Genomic DNA, 20,093 nt, shown 5'->3' on the forward strand with positions numbered 1-20,093 from the left:
ATAATAATTTTATACACTACATCTGTTTATGTCAGATACATGGATTTTATATATTGCATTCATACTTGCCATCATGGATCTCAGGTCTCTGAATATTTTAGGGTGGTAATAGTGTCATTCCAAACCTGAGTGACCAAAGACTAACAATAAATTACATATTAGTGAGCAAAAGCAGCTCATTTCCCCTCAAAAGTATGGAACAAAATCATGGAGGTTACAAGAACAGCAGCAAGTGAGTCTATCATTGTCAAAGTTCACTAATATTTACACACACATAAGCAGGCACTTAATACTAATTGGCCGATAAGTTCAAGACTGGAACTTGGAACAGTTGTTATATATATTGAATTACCGAGCCTATGGGCACATTTCTATTATTCCTACTTACATGTGATATTTTATGAGGCTTGAGGATTGTGGAAACACGACGAATTGATGGGTTTTCTTTCCCCGGAGGAAAACTTTCTGGTCTGGAGTCATAGGCATGAGGTGTTAAAACTGGTAAGATATTTGTTAAGGATTTATTATGTTTGTAGCATCATCTCCAAATAAGCTATCCAAATATCATTTGAACCCAAGACCTGACTAAACACAAAAATCTTTATATTCTACAAAACTACTTGGGAAATGTCTGTGGTTGGAGATGAAAAGGGTTCTAGAGAAGGTTCTCAAATTCTATTAAAAGCCTGGTCCAGCTAATGTAGTCAGTCTATAATCTATACAAAGAATAGAATTAAACAAAGAGAATATGAAACTTCAAGTGATGAGGTCAGCTATTGGCCAAACTCTCAGAATATAGGACAAAAAAACCGAGTCCTTTTGTCAAGAGAACTCAAAATTTGCTTTTGTGCTCAGCCATTTTTGTCATGGTAGAAGGCCCTGAACCCATTAGATCTCAACAGTTGACTTTGTCATGTTTTTTTCTTTATGCTGCATCATGACCGGAGCACAGAATTTGAAGTCAGGATTGAAGTTCAAATAGACTCAAATTCCGACACCGCCTTTGTGACCTTGAGCACAGAACGCCCTTTGAGGCCAACATTTCCTCATCGGTAAAACAAGGAGCTTGTACGAGATGGTCCCGGTTATCCCTAAAGCTGACCTTGGTCTTAAGCCTTCCTTCCTGGGCTCTGCATGAAGCGAGTGGGAGCTGCTTATTAACTCGGGCTCGATGGGAAATGTGACTGATATTTCTACTGCTTTCAACCCTTTTTTTCTTGATGGAATTTTAGGGGACTCCAGAGGTAAGCTAATCCCGGCTTCTCATCGGAGACGAAACTTTAAAGGATATTTGCTTCCACGGGCAGAAGCAGAATTTCATGTTCGGTTACAATCTCAATATTGTACGAAATGGTTCCGATTCCCTTCCCGGCGTTCTCTCCAACAGCCATGGCGAAGATCTCCACCTGCAGGTCCACCTGCAGCCCTGATGCCACCTACAAGACACCGAAGAGTTAACATCAAGTGTCAAAAGGACGGAGAGGATATGATGAAGTTTGCCCTACATGCAATTGTAATGCAGGGTGCTACGGCTGAGGAAGCTCAGGACATTTCTAATAGCGGAGATGCCATCTCCACCAGTGGGATACTGTTTGCTCAATGCATGGTAATAAAAATAAAGGGGTTTCGTTTAAACTTAAGTTAAATATCTTGTGTGTTCCTACTAACAGGAATAATTTTAGCAATGACAATAGGATGCATTCCAAAATAACAGGAAACAGATGATTTTAATTAACAAATTCTCACAGGCTACCAGAAGGTGAAAATTCCTAAATGCTTTAACCCCACAGAAAAGAGTGGCCATTTTTACTCCTCCTTACAGAAAAAGCAAAGACTGCCAAGTATCGGCGTTGGATTTTTTTGAATGTCTATACATTAGAGAATCTTATGTTGCACAATAAATAGAGAACCAGCCTCAAAATCAAGAAGACCTACGTTTAAGACCTGAATTTGACACAAATTAGTTTTGTGATCCTGGACAATTCATTTTATCTCATTTAAATCATTAAATCCCTAGGAAACTCTCCAATACTATAAGCTGCAGAATAGTTGGAAATTTGCAATGGGGAAAGGAATGTCCTTGTCAATTCTCTATATCATTTGAAATCACTGATCCAAGAAAAAAAATACCTCCCCTGCCCCTACCAAATTAGTATTCACATAACATCAAGAAAGGGGCAAGGTACTTAGCAAGGCCCTCAACCCTCTGGGAAAGATTTGTAAGACATGAACGTTAGTCACACAGATTAGAATATAATGAATCAGTATATCTTAGAAATAGAATAGAGTCTCATTTTAAAGGTGAGAAACAGAGACCCCGAAAGGTCAAAAGATATCTTCAAAGTAACCCACTAATAAATAAAATAAGTCCAGGATTCAAATCCAGGGTTTCTGACTCCATGTTTTCTTCCCCCTATGCTGCTCTGGCTCCTGGAATGAATTTTAGAGTACTCACATGGCTGACATGCATACAGATCCATCAAAGTAATTAGAGAAAATAATCAGTAAATGGGTCAAGAATGCAATCTTGGAGTGGACTGGATTACTAGACATCCTTTTGTCATACCACATTAATTTCAAAAAGAATTTCTTTAAGGGTATAGTCAAGATGGCGAAGTAGAAGGGAGTAATACAGCTGAGCTCCCACAAATAATTCTAATTAAGAGACCTAGAAAATATATCAGTTGGAATCCTGATGGAAAAATCCAAGAAAAGGGCACTGAGTCAAAGGTTGACAAAGTTTGTCAAAGGGATATTGAGAGGTCTGAAGACACTGGGAACTGGGTCTAAGCAAGAGCACTACAATGTCCAGAGAGGTTGCACAATAACACAAAGCAGGTCTCAGACTCCTACTGAGGCATCCCCAAATCTAGACCAGGACATTGAAAAAGGGACATGTGCCACTCCAAAATCCTGAGTCATAAATCCAGGTCAGTGAGAAGGCTTAGAATAGTCTCAGAACCAGAGGGCAAAGTAGAAATATAATCTACTGTTCACCTCCTGAAAGAAATCCCAAAGTGAAAACTCCCAGGAATATCATAGTTAAAATTCAGAGCTTTTTGGTCAAAGAGAAAATATTGCAAACAACCTGAAAGAAAGAATTCAAGTATTAAAGAGCTACAGTCAGGATCACAGACAAGTTGGAAGACACCAACTGTAAAGCAATGGAGAACTTGGGTTACAGGAAAGAATAATTTACTAAGCAAAAACGAATATAATATTACAGGGGGGAAATGGATCTTGAATGAAACAGAGTTCTTCCAAACATTCCTGATGAAAAGACTAGACCTGCAAAGAAACTTCAGAGTTCAAACTCAGGAGTGAGAAGAAGAATAAAAAGGGAAACATGAATGAAAAATGATGAAAGACTAAAAAGGAATAAACTGCTCACATTCAAACATGAGGAGATGATATATGTTTCTTCTGAATTGTATCATCATGGAGTTCATAGAGGAAGTCCAATTAGACAAAGCCTGGAAATGGTTCTGTCATGGCTTGGATGGAAAGAGGGACAAGAAATGCAATATGGAGTGGTTAAAGAAGGGAAAGAAAGGAAGATTAAAGAAACATCTCATAATGAGAGTGTACAAATAGACATCTCTACAAACAAGGCAGGACCACTTGATCCTCTCATCTGAACTGGTCAAAAGTTGGAAGAATACACAGAGAAACACAGAGGTGGGTACATAAATAAATTTAACTCTAAAGCATACTAGGAGAGAAAGGGGAGAAGTGGGGAGGGCAGATTAAGGGAGGGATTAGTCCTAAGCAAAATAAACTAAGGATATACACAAATGTTTGTAGCTGTTTTTGAGATGGTAAAGAATGGAATCTATAGGGGTGCCCATATGTCAGTGAATGAATAAACCAGTTATTGTATATAAATGTGATCAGTGAAATGACCAACCAGAATTCCAGAGGACTGACAATGAAATATTCTATTTACCTTCTGATAGAGAGGTGAAAGATTGAGAATGTAGACTGAGACAAATTTTTTGGACACGGCCAATGTGGAAATTTGTTTCCAATGACTATAAACTATATATTTGCATTAGGTGTCATTTTTCTTTGTGAAAGTTCAGATGGGTTCGGAAAGAGGGTGAGAAGGTAAATCTTGGCTGATTAAAATAAAACAAAGAAAGCCCAAATAAAATAACTTCAAAAATATTAAGTATTGTTTTAGGGTAGTATTACACTGGACATTGTATTAGGTATACTTTGTGTAATATCGCCCTAATCAGCCACAGTCATGTCATTTATATAAAATACTCAAATCTCAACCTAATATAGCAAAATCCCATGTCAAAATCCTTTGCCTCAATTTCTCAGATGCCCATCAGGTCATCAATGCCAATATGAACTAGTATTTGAGCTCCAACCTATTTAATGTCAACTATAGTACTGCTCCTTCTAGAACCAACTTCTTTCATAACCCTGTTTCATCTGATGGGTTTGTATAAAAACAACCCATTATTTTGGTTGGCAGGGCAGGGTATCCCTATATTCCTATAGGAAAAAATAAAAATAGAGATAGTCTCAGTCCTCCAATGCTTGACATTCTGGCACTGATGCAAAAACAATGAAAAAACATACCGAGGACAAAATAATGTAATGATAATTGACCACGGAAATAAATAGACTATCATTTACGGACAAAATAATGTAATGATAATTGACCACGGAAATAAATAGACTATCATTTACAACATTTTAAGAAATGTTCATAAGGGTTTATAAGTTCCAGAACCAAAAAAAGAAAAGAGAAAGAAGAAAACCAATGAGACCTTTTTAACAATGTCTGTGAATACATATATTCAGCTACTCTGGTTCTAGGAGAGCAATACTTACCTCTTAGTTAAGTAAACAGGAAGGTCCCCAAAAATGAAGAAATGGGTGAAATTCTTCAGAATGGGACCTGGGCCATGGCCACCTTGCAAGTTTACTTAGGCTTTGAGCAAATGCATTGAGTCCTTGCATTTAATCAGAACAGTAGCTCTATTTACACTGTCTGGAAGTCTAGAGGGCATGTTCTTGCTATAGTCAAACTAAAAGTTCATTCTGCTAGTTACAAGACTGGAATGAAATTCAAAGACTCCACGGGGAATAATTACTACCGTGTCCTGTTTATTGAGCAGTCACTGAATACACCTTGAGTTAATGTAGACTTTAAATTGTTAAGGGATTTGATAATTTCAATTAGTAAGCTCTTTAAAAGAGTATATTTTTTTAATTTTTAATTTAATTTAATTTTGTAAAATTTTATTTAATTAATTGATTTAGAATATTTTTCCATGGTTACATGATTTGTGTTCTTTCTCTCCTTTCCCCCTACCCCCTTCCCATAGCCAATGGGTTTTATGCGTGTCATTGATCAAGACCTATTTCCATATTATTGATATTTGCACTAGAGTGATCATTTAGAGTCTACGTCCCCAGTCATATCTCCATCGACCCATGTGGTCAAACAGTTGTCTTTTAAAAGGGTCTCTTTAAAAGAAACAGCATCCTTTGATAATGTCCGCTGACTCCTGTCTCTAACTTGGAATTTTAGACAAGTTTCTGAAGTAAAGGGGAATTGAGTGGAAATTCTCATGATCACATCAAAATTGAGTGCTAAGGGTAGGATTTGGACCTATGTCTTCCTGACTCAAGGTCCAACACTAGCCACTATTTGAGATGACCTCTCTTGGAAAAATAACAATTGGTGCCTTTTTTTATCTGCCTTTTGGCTTCCTTCAAGCCTCAGCTAAAGCCTACCTTCTGCAAGAAGACTTTCCTCCTTAACCTTAGTGCCTTCTCTCCAATACCATTCCCCAGTTATCCTGCCTAGATCTTGCTGGTACATAATTATTTGCACATTTCTCCCCCTCTCCCCATTGGACTGTAAGCTAAACGTTGAAGGCAGATGTTATGTTTTTGCTTTCCTTGTGCCCACAGCACTTAGTGATGGCTGTTTCATTGTAGGGCCAGAATACTGGCAAATATATTGGCAAATAGCATGGGTTTAATAAATGCTGATCTGATTGACTGGTCGAAACTTGTGGCTGTGGGCTATTACCCACAGAAGCATCTGCAACAACTTACTGGTCCTGGGGTGTAAATCACTTTCAGTCCAGTGCTGGGTGGGGGCTGCTTCACCTGAAATCTGATACAGAAATATCCAGTTATAAATGAACAATAATAACAATTCATCTAGATCAATATCTACCCAAACACTCTCTCCTAAACTGCCTTATTTGTTCCACTGAATAATCATCTTGAGAGGCAGATCAGTATCATTATCTCCATCTCACAGGTGAAGAAACTGAGGCTCAGAGACGTATCTCAGGCTAAGGCTGACTCACTAGAAAGTAACAAGGTCAGCAAATGTCAGGTCTTTGGATTCCAAGTACACACTCCATCCTGCTAGCATCTATAAGAGGTAGAATCCTCAGTGGCAGCCACAGCACAATAACAGATTGAACATATATAGGACAGGATGGATAGTAATTCATAAGGATAAATCTTTCTCAGGTAGGCGTCTGTTTACATTAGCCCTCTGCCCCCAAATTTTCAGGAGTGTTCTGTTAATACATTGGCCAAGTTGCTACTCGTCTCCAGTGCTAATTCATTATCTTTTTCTGTGTCTTTATGCCATCTCTCATGCCTAGTGTGCTTTCTCCTTCCTTACCCCGCTTAGAATTCTCTCCCTTCTCATCCCCTAGAATTCCCTCTTCCTCACTAGTATATTTTTCTCCCTCCTTACTCCCTAGAATTATTTCCCTCCTCACCCTCTAGAATGTTTTCCCTCCTCCCCCTACCATGCTCTCTCTCCTCATCCCCTAGAATGCTTTCCCTCTTCCTCACTAGTATATTCTTTCCCTCCTCACCCCTAGAATTCTCTCCTTCCTCACTCCTAGCATTCTCTCCCTCCTCAATCCCTAGAATGCTTTCCCTCCTCCTCACTAGCATATTCTCTCCCTCCTCACCCTCTAAAATGCTCTTCTTCCTCACCCCCTGGAATACTTTCCCTCCTCCCTGCTAGCATGCTCTCTCCCTCCTCACCCACTAGTTTCTCTGGCTTTCTTCAAGACTTGGCTCACATTCCACCTTCTTCAGAGACCTTTTCCTATTCTCCTACCTTTTCTGACTGAGAGATCCTTGAGGGCAGGGACTGTTACTTGTTTTTCTTTGAATCCCCAGTGCTATGTCCAGAAGGTACTTAATAAATGCTTGGTGACTGGCTACTTCTGAGATGACCTTTCTTCCATTTGATTTATCATCTAATTATCATCTCTCTCATTAGAATGTAAGCCTTTAAAAGCTATTATTATTATTTGTAGTCAGGTGGTACAGTAGATAAGAGTGCTAAGCCTGAAATCAGGAAGATCTGAGTTCAAATATGACTTTAGATATTCACTAGCTGTGTGATTCTGGGCAAGTCATTTAACCTTTATCTACATTTAACCTACATTATCTACATTACATTAACTTACGTAAACTACATAACCTACATCATCTACATAATTTTAAATCATAGTTGATGTGCATCTTTTTCTCCTAGACTTGAAATTCCACAAGAGCAGGACCATGTCTTAGCCTAACTTCATATATATCTCGGCAACAAGCACAGCAGACTCTATACAGCAGGCCCTTAATATGTTAAAATTCCTTCACAATTTGAGGGCAGCTTATCTTTCTATGCCTATTTCTCCTGATTTCCCCGGACCATCTTCTCTGCAAACCAGCTTACTTGCACTTACTACTCCTCAGGGTTGAATTCTTATCTCATTGCCTTTGCACTGGTTGCTTTTCACACCTCCCAAGCTTTCCCTCCTCAACAGGGAATCTTGGAATCTCCAAGTCTGCTTAAGGCTCAGCTCAGTTATCATGTCTACCTAAGGTGATGGTAGAGTGATGGCATATGGAAAGAAGGCATGGACCTGAGATGTTATAGAGGTAAACATCAACAAGAACTGGGCGATAGACTACAGGAGTAGAGTAAGAGAATGAAGAGTTTGTGGACTTGGGGAAATGCAAGGATGGTGGTGCCTTCCACAAAAACAGGGAAGTTAGATGGAGGATTCTACTCCTTTCCTTTCCTTTCCTTTCCTTTCCTTTCCTTTCCTTTCCTTTCCTTTCCTTTCCTTTTCCTTTTCCTTTTCCTCTTTCCTTTCCTTTCCTTTCCTTTCCTTTCCTTTCCTTTCCTTTCCTTTCCTTTCCTTTCCTTTCCTTTCCTTTCCTTTCCTTTCCTTTCCTTTTCTCTTCTTTTCATTTTCATTTCATTTCTTTTCTTTTCTTTTTTTGGAGGGTTCTATTTAGAGGGAAAGAAAATGGGTTTGATTTTGGACGTGATGAGTTTGAGATGCCTGTTATGGGATATTCAGATGTTGTGGTATCGCAGGCCATTGGAGAGGTGGAACTCAGGAGAGGGATGAGGTCTGGATATATGGATTATGAAGTGATTTACATAAGGATAATAGATGAGTTCACAGGACTACTGAAATGACCAAGAGAGAAAATTCTATCTTTGACTCTCCCCCATATCTAGCACAGTGTTTTCTACATTTTGGGGGCCAGGGATTTCGACATCGTAAAGAGCTTTCAAAGAGGACATTTCCTCTACTTACACAGATCAGAAGCCTGGGGGCACCTACAGGTTAAGTAACTTGCTCAGGATCACACAGCCAACAGATGTCAGAGGCCAAGTCTCCCTGACTCCAAGGTCTGTCCTTTATTCACTATGCCACGGCGCCTCTCCTGCAATGAGCGTATTGTACTGTACAAAATTAACTCTTCAACTGAACTAGCTGAGAGAGCATGGTTTTAGAGACAGAGAATCCAGGTACAAATCCTACCTCTACCATCTACGTGACCATGGGAAGTCCCTTTACTGTCTTAGGCATCAGTTTCCTCACTTATAAAAGGAGAGGGGTTAGACTTCTCGGAGGTCCCTTTCAGTGCTAAATCTTTGATTTTATGATCCTCTGCACTGAATTTGCAGTAGGTGTTCCAGGTCATCAGAATAACAAATAGTTAGGAAAAATATCTGGGGGCAGACTGCCCAACCTTCCTTCAGACAGTTCTTAATGTAAGCTCATAAAGTCAACCAGTATTAGAAATGACTGTAACATAAGTCTCAGTCCCACTTATTAGCTGTTTTTCAGAGCCAGGGCAAAGTTCCTTTTTGGACTGGAGTGCACATTTCAGCATGGTGCATGGGCATGGATGTTGGTCTGCTGACTGCCAGATCATTAGGTTAAAGAATGAAAGCTCTCTTGAAAATCAGTGGTGCGTGGGATCCCAGAATGCACTGGCTGGCTGGGGAGTCTACACATTTGAAGAGATGGGAAGCATACAGAATTTGGGGAAACTTTGGAAACCTCCATGCTAATAAAGACTGTGAGCCAGCCTCTTTCCCCTCCTGTGGTTTGTGGGTTCTGCATGATGGTTAAAGACCTTGAGTCTGTTGAAATGCCAAAGAAAGCGTACCTCCACCCTGACCTCTCTAACCAATTAAATTCAGGACTGGCTCTGAAATGGCCACATTTATTGAATTGCCTATTGAAGTCTATGAAACTGAAGCTTTGGGTTAAAAAAGACAGAATCTGAAGGTACAGATTTTATTTATTTGAGACTATCCTTCCTACCTTTACTCACTTTGCCCAATGAATGCAAAAGATAGCATTGATGGTATTTATAATCGGTATGGTTAGGAGCAGACAAAGAATGCTAAGATTTTACTTCAATAAGCCATGATAGTACTGGTCATGGTGGTCCCAGCCTATAATCCTCACTACTGGTGAGGATGAGCCTGGTGGATTGCATGAGTAAGTTGACTGGATGTCTCTGAACTGAATTTGCAGTAGTTTCAGGGCATCAGAGTAACAACTAGTTGGGAGAAGTATTTGGGGCAGATTACCCAACTTTCCTTCAGATAGTTCTTAATGTAAGCTCACCCATATAGTGAACCACCAGCCTACTACTGATATGGGTTAACTGGCCCATGTCAGAAAAAGAAAGGAGGTTAAAGCTTCCATATTGATCAGAATTGAGATTGGGTTTGTGAGTTTGTGAGTATTTCTAGCCTGGGTGAAATGAGGGATAGATGGAATAAAGGAAAGTTGGAAGGAAGGAAAGGAAAGAAAATACCGGAGAGGGAGGAAGGAAAGGGGAGAGAGATGGAAGGAGGAAGGCCATAAAGTTTGGGGTCACCAGAGAAATTTAGCTACTATCAAAAAGAGGCAGCATAGTATAGTGGGAAAAAAACACACAAACGTGCCAGATTAGGAACTGGGAAACCTGAGTTCTATCCTCAACTCTGCCACCAGTCAGCTGGGTGACCCTGGACAAGTCATTTAACTTGTGGGCCCCTTGTTTTATTATCTATAAAATGAAGGCATCAAACTATATGATTCTTCATACCCCTTCCTGGGGTCCCAAAATCCATACTTATGCAGTGAGCTGATTTTCCAGTTGACTCAAAATTTTAAGATTTATTTTAAAGCAGAAATGAGACACATGATGTTTTTTTCCACCTCCAGATTTATTCCCCCCATGTGTATGGCTCTTGAAAGCTTCCAAGATCCACTTTGTGGGAAAGTAGAAGGATATAGAAAGGAAATGGGAACATAGCCCCAGGAAGATGAGCATGTTCTGAGAATCCTTCCAATAGCAGCTCTCTTTTCTTGTGATTGGCACTAGGAAAACAAAGCATCTTAATTGGCAAGAGCCTCAGCAGGCACTCTTGTCTCCCAGAATGCCAGAGGGTTCTTCAATGTATCAGACTTTTATTGATGCTCTAAGTCACCTGAATACCTTTCCAGCCTCTTTTTACACAACTCTCTTTCGTGTTCAGTGTTTAAAGCCAAGCTAAACTTGACATTCTATCTCCTTTCACTACACAGTTACATAAGACGTTTCTCTTGCCTGCAGCATATTTGTTCCTCCTCAATGAAGTGGTGAGAAATTGAGTTAGTTGCCCAGGATCACACAATGAGTAACTGTAGGAAGCAGGACTCATGCTTCAGTTTTCCTGATTCTAAGCTTAGTGTTTTGTCTACCCCATACCAGGCTGCCCCAGGAAAAAGGTGAATTGTCTTGGTCTATGAACTTTGACTGGCTGTGTGACCCTGGACAAGTTACTCAGTCCTGTTTGCCTCAGTTTCTTCAGGTATAAAATGAGCTAGAGAAGGAAATGGTAAGTCATTTTGGATCTTTGCCAATAAAACCCTAAATGACTATACAACAACACTGAACTCTGAACATCTTTTTCATTATTGTACTCCTAGAATTCACTTTGTGAAAGGAAATTCTTGGTTCTCTTTGTCTATTCTGAAACAATAACTTAAATGCCCCTACTTAGTACCCTCACTAGATTGTGAGGACAGGATTACCTCTCCTTTGTCTACTTTTGAATTAATCAACAAAAGCTAATATACCCATACTTAACTCTAAAATAAGAGAAACCCTTACTACAGGAGTTTATACCTCCAGAAGGGAGACTACAACCCATGTGCTAACTCAGTAACAGGTGAATCCAAACTGGATGACAACTCAGAAACTTGTGAATCCTAGGAGGAAAATTAACCCCTTTAAGGTGACGAGTCAATCCCACAGACACTGCCCCTGGGCAGGGCTGGACAATTTGGAAACTGTGATTGGTCCCTGTGAAGAGGGGCAGGAACAGAAACCCACCATAAAAGCCACGAAATCCCTGAGCAGGTAGGCTAGAGAGTTGAGTCTAGTGGAGAGTGAACTCCAAGAAGAGAGTCACTCCAAGGAGAGAGTGAACTCCCAGAAGAGAGTTACTCCAAGAAGGAAGTCGGCTTCAAGAAGGTTGGCTCAAAGAAGAAAGTTGGCCTCAGGGGTCACCTTCAGCTCCAGTAATTGTCTTGATCTGCCTCTTGGAGGGAACTTGGGTGAGTGGATAGATGGCTTTCCCTTCCTGTCTTCTGGAGAGAGTTTAATTCTGATGGAAGCTTAACAAGTCCTGGGCTAAGCCAAGCACTAGAACAATATTTAGTTAGATAGGTTAATGTCTTCCCTACCCTTTTGTATTTCTCTAATTTTCATATATTTAGCCAAACCATTAATTTTAACACTTACAACTTTCAAATTAGGCTACTTGGCAAAAAAAAGAAGCAAAGCTAAGTCTATGTGACCCAACGTGAAGAGATGTATTGAGTAAATATCTAGGTGATTCACATACAAAGCTTAAATGCTTTGTCCTTCGTTACTGCTAAACATGGTAGAATGACCAGGAGACCTTGGTGTGACCATAATTAGTATAACAACAATTAACATTGTAATAATACAAATGATCTATGATACTGATGAGTATTTTTACTACTGAGTGAATAGTAGCCTTGCCTGCAGAAATCCACACCAATGTTTCTTAGCTTCACTGTGGTTGCATAGGTTTGGCCCTCCTTCAGGACTCCAAAGTTCACCTCTGGTGGAAGAAGATGGAAGCCATAAGGGGGAGGTTTCACACTGTTCAAGGCAGCAGCCGCCACTGAGGATGTGTTTACTCGCCCCCCGACAGAGTCTTCTACCTGTATATAAGGGATGAAAATTGCAGAATGGTTTGTAAATATAGGTTTAAAAATTAAAAACGAAAGAAATGAAATTCCCATCTCCAAAGAGGGGGGAAAACGAGAGTTGATGGTTGTAATAATATGTTTCAACTTAATAAATTCAATGAGCATTAGTCATTAATCATAAATCAAGTCAGGTCCTGGACCCAAAGTTCCAATCTTTGAGAAATTTTGGATTATAGCTCTAGAGCTAACTCTCTCATTTTCAAGGTGAACAAATTGAGGTTGGGAAATGTTAAGGATTTGTCCTGGGTCATACAGTTGGTAAGCATCTGAGGCAAGTTTTGAACTCAGGTTTTCCTGACTCCAAATCTAGACAGACTCTCAGATATTCATATCTATAGGTGACATTGTGCTGGTTGCATCAAGCTTTGGAATATTGCAAAGATCCTTGGAAGAGAGTTGTCACCATTCAAAAAGATGGTCTGTACTATCCACAGAAGAAAGACCAAATTAATGAAGAATGTCCATAATGATATATATTTTTTGGGGGAAATTTGGGTGGATTTATCCATAAGTATTTATATTTGAAACAGACAGTACAGATGGACTAGCAGGCTAATTTGCAACAGGAAACTGCAAAGATCTTTTAATTATTCACCCAAGGTTTCTATGGAAGTCAAACTCCTTTTGAGACTAGATCTCCCTGTCTTTCCCAAGCTGGAAGTACAGCAGCTACTCATAAGCCAAATCCCACATCTAATGGCAAGAGAGCTTTTCCCTGCTCTATCTGTGTTTTGGGCCAGCTTTCTCTTTAGTCCTCCACTCTCTATTCTTGGAAGCTCACCCTATTGAGGATGGACCTAATGCAGATACCCAACAGGCTTAGGTCAGAACTTCTGAATTCAAGTAATTCACCAACTTCAGCCTTCCCAGTTACAGGGATTGAATGTGTATGCCAGAAAACATATGCTGGCCACACGGTAAGGATGAAAGATGGCAGGTGGATGGTCGAGGTATTCCACTGTCACTATCAAGAGAAATAAGGGAAAGTCTCCAGCCCACTGAGTGAATTTATTGGTAGATATCAAAAAGTTGTAAATGGATGAGTTGTAACCTGAGTCATTTATTTGACTATTTCTCAGTTTTTGGTTTTTTTGTTTTTTTTGATAATTATATTTATTTAAGTCTTGAATGAGTCTTGGTAGAATGACACCAGATACTTTATGCACTTTGTCATGATTTTAAGTGGAATTTTCCTTGCCATTCTTTCCTCCTGAACTTTGCTAATGCTATATCGAAATGCTGTTGAACTGGACTGAATGGCTTATCTTCCAAACCCAAGGCAAGAGGAAGGAACGAGCAAAGAAGGATCTTTGCATCTCCAACACTGGAGCACATTGCCTGTAACATATGATTTAACAAATGTTTGTTGATTAATTTTTAGAGAGATAGTTGGGCAAAGTCTCATCTCCTGGGTGGAGCAGTATATATTTTTTAATTTTTACTTTAAAAAATATTTTTCCATGTTTACATATTTCATTTTCTTTCCCTCCCCTCTCCCAGATTCAATGAGCACTTCCACCCATTTCCATATTATTCATTTCAGTATTTTTTTAAAGAAAAAATATTCCTGTCTTTAAGGAGTTTATAATCTAATGGAGAGAAACAACACACAAAAGGAGGCAAGAAAGTTGGAGGTGGGGGAGGATGGAATAATGGGAGTATACTTGGTGCAAGAGTATTTTGTTCCTTGGAACTAAGACCAAGCACAGCAGCTGATGCCAAGTACAATGGAAATTTGGAGGTGCACCCCCAGCATTTAGCACAGTGTCTGACACATAATAGGTGCTCAATTTGAATAATGGATTGGATTGGATTGGACCTCTTGAGTGAGGTAGTAGTGTGTGTAGGAACAAGAATGAAGTCTGTCTGTTGACATCACAGCTCCTAGAGTCAAAAGCTATAAGCATGATTCCAGGCTATAATTTTTCATAAGCTGTCAGCTGTCAGTAATTATAAATTATTCTGTTAATTAGACAATGGAATTGAGATCTTGCCATTCTTAACGATTACAATCAATATGTCCTTGGGAATTCCTAGTAACTTTTAAGCCTCACCTCCTCAGTAGAGTGGTTGTGTGCCTAAAACAAAGATTGAAGTCTATATGGAGACTCAAAAATCAGGAGCACGAACCCAGGCTTATTCCTTACAAGTCTATAGCATTATTCTACTTTTTGACCAGTGGCACTGAGATCTTGCCATTCTCCAATATTCCAACCAATAGGCATATTTCAGTTCATCTTTCTAGCTCCAGTTCCAAGCATGGCACCTTGTAGTTATCTCTTAACGAGGGCATTTTGGGGCTAGACTGGATTGAAACTTTCTGCTCACAGAATTGTAGTATAGTTAGTTATCGATTCTCCTTATCCCTGGGAGACCCCAAAAGACTTACCATGAGTAAGCAACTTGGGCTATGGCAATGGATGGAAAATACTTTTTATTCCATATAGCCTACAGCTGCTGCTAGAACCTAGTAATGGCAATGATTAAAAAAACTCCATCTAACTTGTCATCTATGGAGCTACTGTTGTTGCTGTTTCCTAGATCCAAGAAAAGTTTGTTTTACCTTTTTAAGGGGTAGAGACTTCTTTGGCTTAGAACCTTTTAAGTAGTTAGGTAGTTTTACTTTCTCCTTCCTGGGCTGTCCGGCAGCATTTTGCAGCAATGACTGGGTTGGAATCTTCACAGGCATCCACGATGATTCAGAGTCTATTGGAAAGGAGGCGTTTTAATTACACAGGATTGATGTTCCCAGCCAAAGTCTTTATTTATTGCCTCTTGGTAGAACAAAGAAAAATCCAGTCAAAAGAAATACAGATACACATATAAGGGAGTTTAATCAGCATTATCCACGAATCAACAAATATTTATTTAATTCCTTTCTTAGGGTGAAGCTTTTTGGGGGTTTTGTTTTGCTGGGTGCTGCAGAGCATGTGAAGAAATGTAAGGCAGTCAGTTGAGTTTGAAAAATGTGAAAAGTTAAAAAAAATTGAATAAATAAGGAAACCATGTGTTATAGTGGCAGAGAGGTTCCCCAGACAACAGGATGTATTTAAGGGAATAGGGAAGAGGTGTTCTATAATTTCTAGAAAGGGATGTTCTTAGGGAGTTCTGAGTCCCAAAGGCTGAGAAATTCAAGAGGACATGCCATATGGATGAGGGAACCTAGAAATATAACATCTTCAATAATGGAGAGTTTATGGCTAATTTTCTAAATTTAGTTATTGATTTAATACAGCTATTATATAGATATATAGCATCTATATAATAATATACAATATTTTTACATATTATTATTTTTCTTTACCTACCTTTTTTCTGCATATATTTTCTGTATATATATTAATCAAGGGATGAAATTTTATATTTAATAAATAATATATAATAATAACAATAAAACAGATAATCTAAAATAGCTAAAATTTAGCTAATTTTCCTTTCTTAGCATATTTAGTTAATCTTACAGAGTAAAAGAAGTATTAAACCATGAGATTTATCTACCAAATTCATAAAAGATTTTACCTGACCCATCTGGGAAACGTCTCTTATAAAACCTGACCAATGAAAACACTTCTTTATTTATTTATTTTTGATTTAATATCTTTTATTCCAAATACTTCAAATGGGATTATCATCACTTCCAATTTCCACACCAAGATATTGAAGGCACAAAACTTGTAAGCCATTTAGTGACTGCCAGTCAATTTACAAAACCAGGAACAAGAGTTAGAATTATTAACCCAATGTCTTCAAATTTCTAGAGATTATTCCCTAACTAGGAAATGAATGCATAGAAGACAGTGAAAGAACCTTTAATTGGGGCTTTGCTTTAAAAATGTTTCATTATGGTCAACAAAACAATAGCTTCATTCTCTACATTTTTTTTCAATCAATTGCACCATAATAAAGGGTTCAAAATGAAGTATGTATCTCTTGAAAAAGCATTCTTCCCATCTAACACTATCTTCAAGAATACCATAAATGCATGTGCAGATTATTTCATAAATATCTTTATAAATAAAAGAAAGCAGATATATGGGTATGCTCTCTTTATAATTATGTTTTATTAACTTTTTTTTGGTTACCATGTCCATATCTTTGGTTTTATTTCCTTTTCTTATATAACTTGAGACAGTTTCCCAAAACTGTCTTTTAAAAAAATATATTTAATTAATTAATTTAGAATATTTTTCCATGATTACATGATTCATGTTCTTTCCCTTCTCTCCTCCCTACCCCCTCCCAGAGCCAATGAGCAGTTCCACTGAGTTTTACATGTCATTGATCAAGACCAATTTCCATATTACAACATCCCCAATCATATCCCCATCAAACCATGTGATCAATCATATGTTTTTCTTCTGCATGTTTACTCCCACAGTTCTTTCTCTGGATGTGGATAGTGTTCTTTCTTATAGAAAACACATCTTTTAAAAATGGACTCTGGTCCAAAATCCCTCGTAGACTCATAGATATCTGTCATTGGTACAACATTTTCCAGGTCTCACATCTGACATTAGAAGTATTACAATGTGTTGGTCAAAAAGAACAGTTTTAAGAGTGTGATCTTCTTCTTGTAAAGTGACTTTATGTTTAACTTGTGGTCTGACTGTCATCTAAACCGCTCTATCCACACTTTGGTGGTGACTCAGTTCTCAGTAGTGTAGTTGTAGACAACAACGATCTCAGACATTTATTCAGTTTTGGTTCTGGGTTGTAGCCTGTCTGTTAGATCCAAGAGCCCGATTTGGTTCTAGAGCTGTTCAAGGACTGATTCAGAAGTCTAGTTCATGCTTTGGAATTGAAACCACTCCTCTGGAAAAAGACCTTGGAACTGATTTAGTTTCCCAAGGTTCCTCCTGACTGGGAGTAGATGAGGGACCTCGGTGTCCCTTAGACAGAGGTATATTTAAGTTTGGGTTGTGTGTACTTGCCTACTTTACCTGAACTTCATACCGAGGTTCAGCCTATGTTGGAATCACAATAGGAACTGAAATTGAATCTGGAGACAATTTCCTTTGATATTTGTCTCCCTGTATTTATTTCCTTGAGAGGTCCAGGTAGTGAATTCTGTCAGCAGAATTAACAGGATTTGGCAAATAAATGATGCTACAGAAGAGAACGGGTTCTATCCTTTACTAGTTTTTATTAAAACAAGGGAGGAAAACCTACTATTTAGCTAGTTTCAAAAGATTTTACATTTAAAGAAACACGTTAAGCGAGGAAGTCCTACATTCTTTTCTCTCTGAATATGTGTTTAATCAAGGGATGAAAGTAATATTTCAAGATTATTTTAAATATTAAGAAAATATATAATGGCCAGCTACCACTAACTCTGATAACTTAAAATGGCAAAAAAGTAAATTAAAAAAATAGATAACCAGATTAGCTAATTCATGCAAACAAAACATGTTTTTCCTTCAAACACACAGGTATAATGGAGTAAAAACTGACCTTTGACTTGAATCAGTTGGATGCAATTGTATAAATTTTGTCTTATTTTCTAAGAAGTGAGGATATTTAAGGCAAAGAGATTATGATTGCATACTGTTATCTTAGGAAGTTAAATACAAAATTCTACTTTGCTATAAATCAACAAATGGTACAAATCATCATGGCTTTGTGGGTTCATGAATACATTCTCATCTTTAATAATATTAGGACATTCTTCCTATCTAGACTTAATAATTGTATCTATCACCATTACTGTCCTATTATGAGTGATATATAGATCTTGATTGGGCAGCTAGGTAGCAAAGTGGATAGAGAGCCAGGCCTGGAATCAGGAAGATTCATCTTGATTTTATATCTGGCCTCAGATACTTATTAGCTATTTTATCCTGAACAAGTCACTTATCCCTGCTTATCTCAGTTTTCTCATGTGTAAAATGAGCTAGAGAAGGAAATGGCAAAACATTCCAGTATCTTTGCCAAGAAAACCCCAAATGGGATCATAGAGTTGTACACAAATGAAAACAAATGAACAACAATTTTGATTACTTCAATTACTACCTAAAATTGAAGGTTCCAAAGGAATTATGATGTCAAGAAAGTATTTTAGAACACAGTCACAGACTCAGGTTACAATTCCAGTGAGCCATGGTTGTGTCTAACACTATCCTCCATACAGGAGTATTTCCTGATTGAAAATCATCAGGAATATGATAATTTTTTTAGGGTATTCAAAGACTGTATACAAGATTGGTTAAATTCAGGAATTTCATAAAAATCACTTATTATGAGACCTTTTGCATAATTCAATAAAGCTTTATATTTTGTAAAGTAAAATCAAGACCCATAACAGTCTCTGAATACATCTCATATATTCAGTGCTAAGTGCTAAAACTTGTGGTTTCATTAGTATATGGAACTTCTAGATCAGGAAACTCTTTACCAGTTTGGGTTAGCACATTCTCTACAATGTACAAGCTTAAAGAGTTGCCTTAAAAATTGGAAAATGAGGGGATGCCCTTGGATTGGGGAATGGCTGAACAAACCGTGGTATCTGTTGGTGATGGAATACTATTGTGCTCAAAGGAATAATGAACTGGAGAAATTTCATGTGAACTGAAATAAACTCTAGGAATTGATGCAGAGTGAAAGGAGCAGAACCAGGAGAACATTGTACACCGAGACAGATATACTGTGGTACAAATGAATGTTATGAACTTCTCTACTAGTAGCAATGCAATGATCCAGGAAAACTCTGAGGGTCTTATGAGAAGGATGCTATCCACATTCAGAGAAAGAACTGTGGGAGTAGAAACACAGAAGAAAAACAACTGCTCGAACACATGGGCTGATGGGGATATTATTGGGGATGTAGACTCTAAACCATCACCCTAGTGCAATTATCAATAATATGGAAATAGGTCTTGATCAATGATACATGTAAAACCCAGTGGAATTGTGCATTGGCTCCAGGGGTTGGGGGAGAGGCTTGTGGGGGAGGGAAAGAACATGAATCATGCAATCATGGAAAAATATTCTAAATTAATTTAAAATTTTCAATTCACACACACACACACACGTGTGCGCGTGCACACGCGTGCGCACAAAAGAGTTGCCTAGAGGGGTAGCAAAGTGAGTCATTGGCTTGAGAACCAGGTCTAGGGAATGAGAGGTCTTGGGTTCGAATTGGCCTCAAACACTTCGTAGTTGGGTGACTCTGGGCAAGTCATTTAACCTCCACTGCCTGGCCTTAACCACTCTTTCTTCTGCCCTGGAACAAATACACAGTATTGATTCTAAGACTAAAGGTAAAGATTTTTTTTAAAAAAAAGAGTTGCCTAGAGTGATGATGTCCAACTCAAAACAGATCCCTGTGGGTAATATACTGACTTAGAAAATAATAAATTAACAATATCTATGTTATATTATTTTTAATTTATTATGCTAAATATTTCCCAATTATATTTTAATCTGATTTGGGATTTATGACATTTGGACCTTACAGCTGCCTAAGTTTAATACCACAGTCCTAAAGCACAAAGAGATTAAATAATTTGAACT

The 20,093-nt window shown here is 38.3% G+C and overlaps 1 protein-coding gene across 1 annotated transcript in view; it reads right to left on the reverse strand.

Moving 5' to 3' along the window:
• Positions 1-334: 334 nt before the first annotated feature.
• Positions 335-20,093, reverse strand: part of SPAG17 (sperm associated antigen 17) — a 260,151-nt gene continuing 240,392 nt past the window's right edge. Inside the window, exons 43-47 of the mRNA XM_044675536.1 lie at positions 15,148-15,290; positions 12,352-12,536; positions 6,085-6,145; positions 1,292-1,436; positions 335-501 (exon numbers count right to left, since the gene is read on the reverse strand). Of these exons, the coding sequence (XP_044531471.1) occupies positions 335-501; positions 1,292-1,436; positions 6,085-6,145; positions 12,352-12,536; positions 15,148-15,290 (701 nt within the window). The remainder of the gene's footprint in view (positions 502-1,291; positions 1,437-6,084; positions 6,146-12,351; positions 12,537-15,147; positions 15,291-20,093) is intronic.

This window comes from Gracilinanus agilis, chromosome 4 (assembly GCF_016433145.1).
Source record: "Gracilinanus agilis isolate LMUSP501 chromosome 4, AgileGrace, whole genome shotgun sequence".
Classification (NCBI taxonomy): Eukaryota; Metazoa; Chordata; class Mammalia; order Didelphimorphia; family Didelphidae; genus Gracilinanus; species Gracilinanus agilis.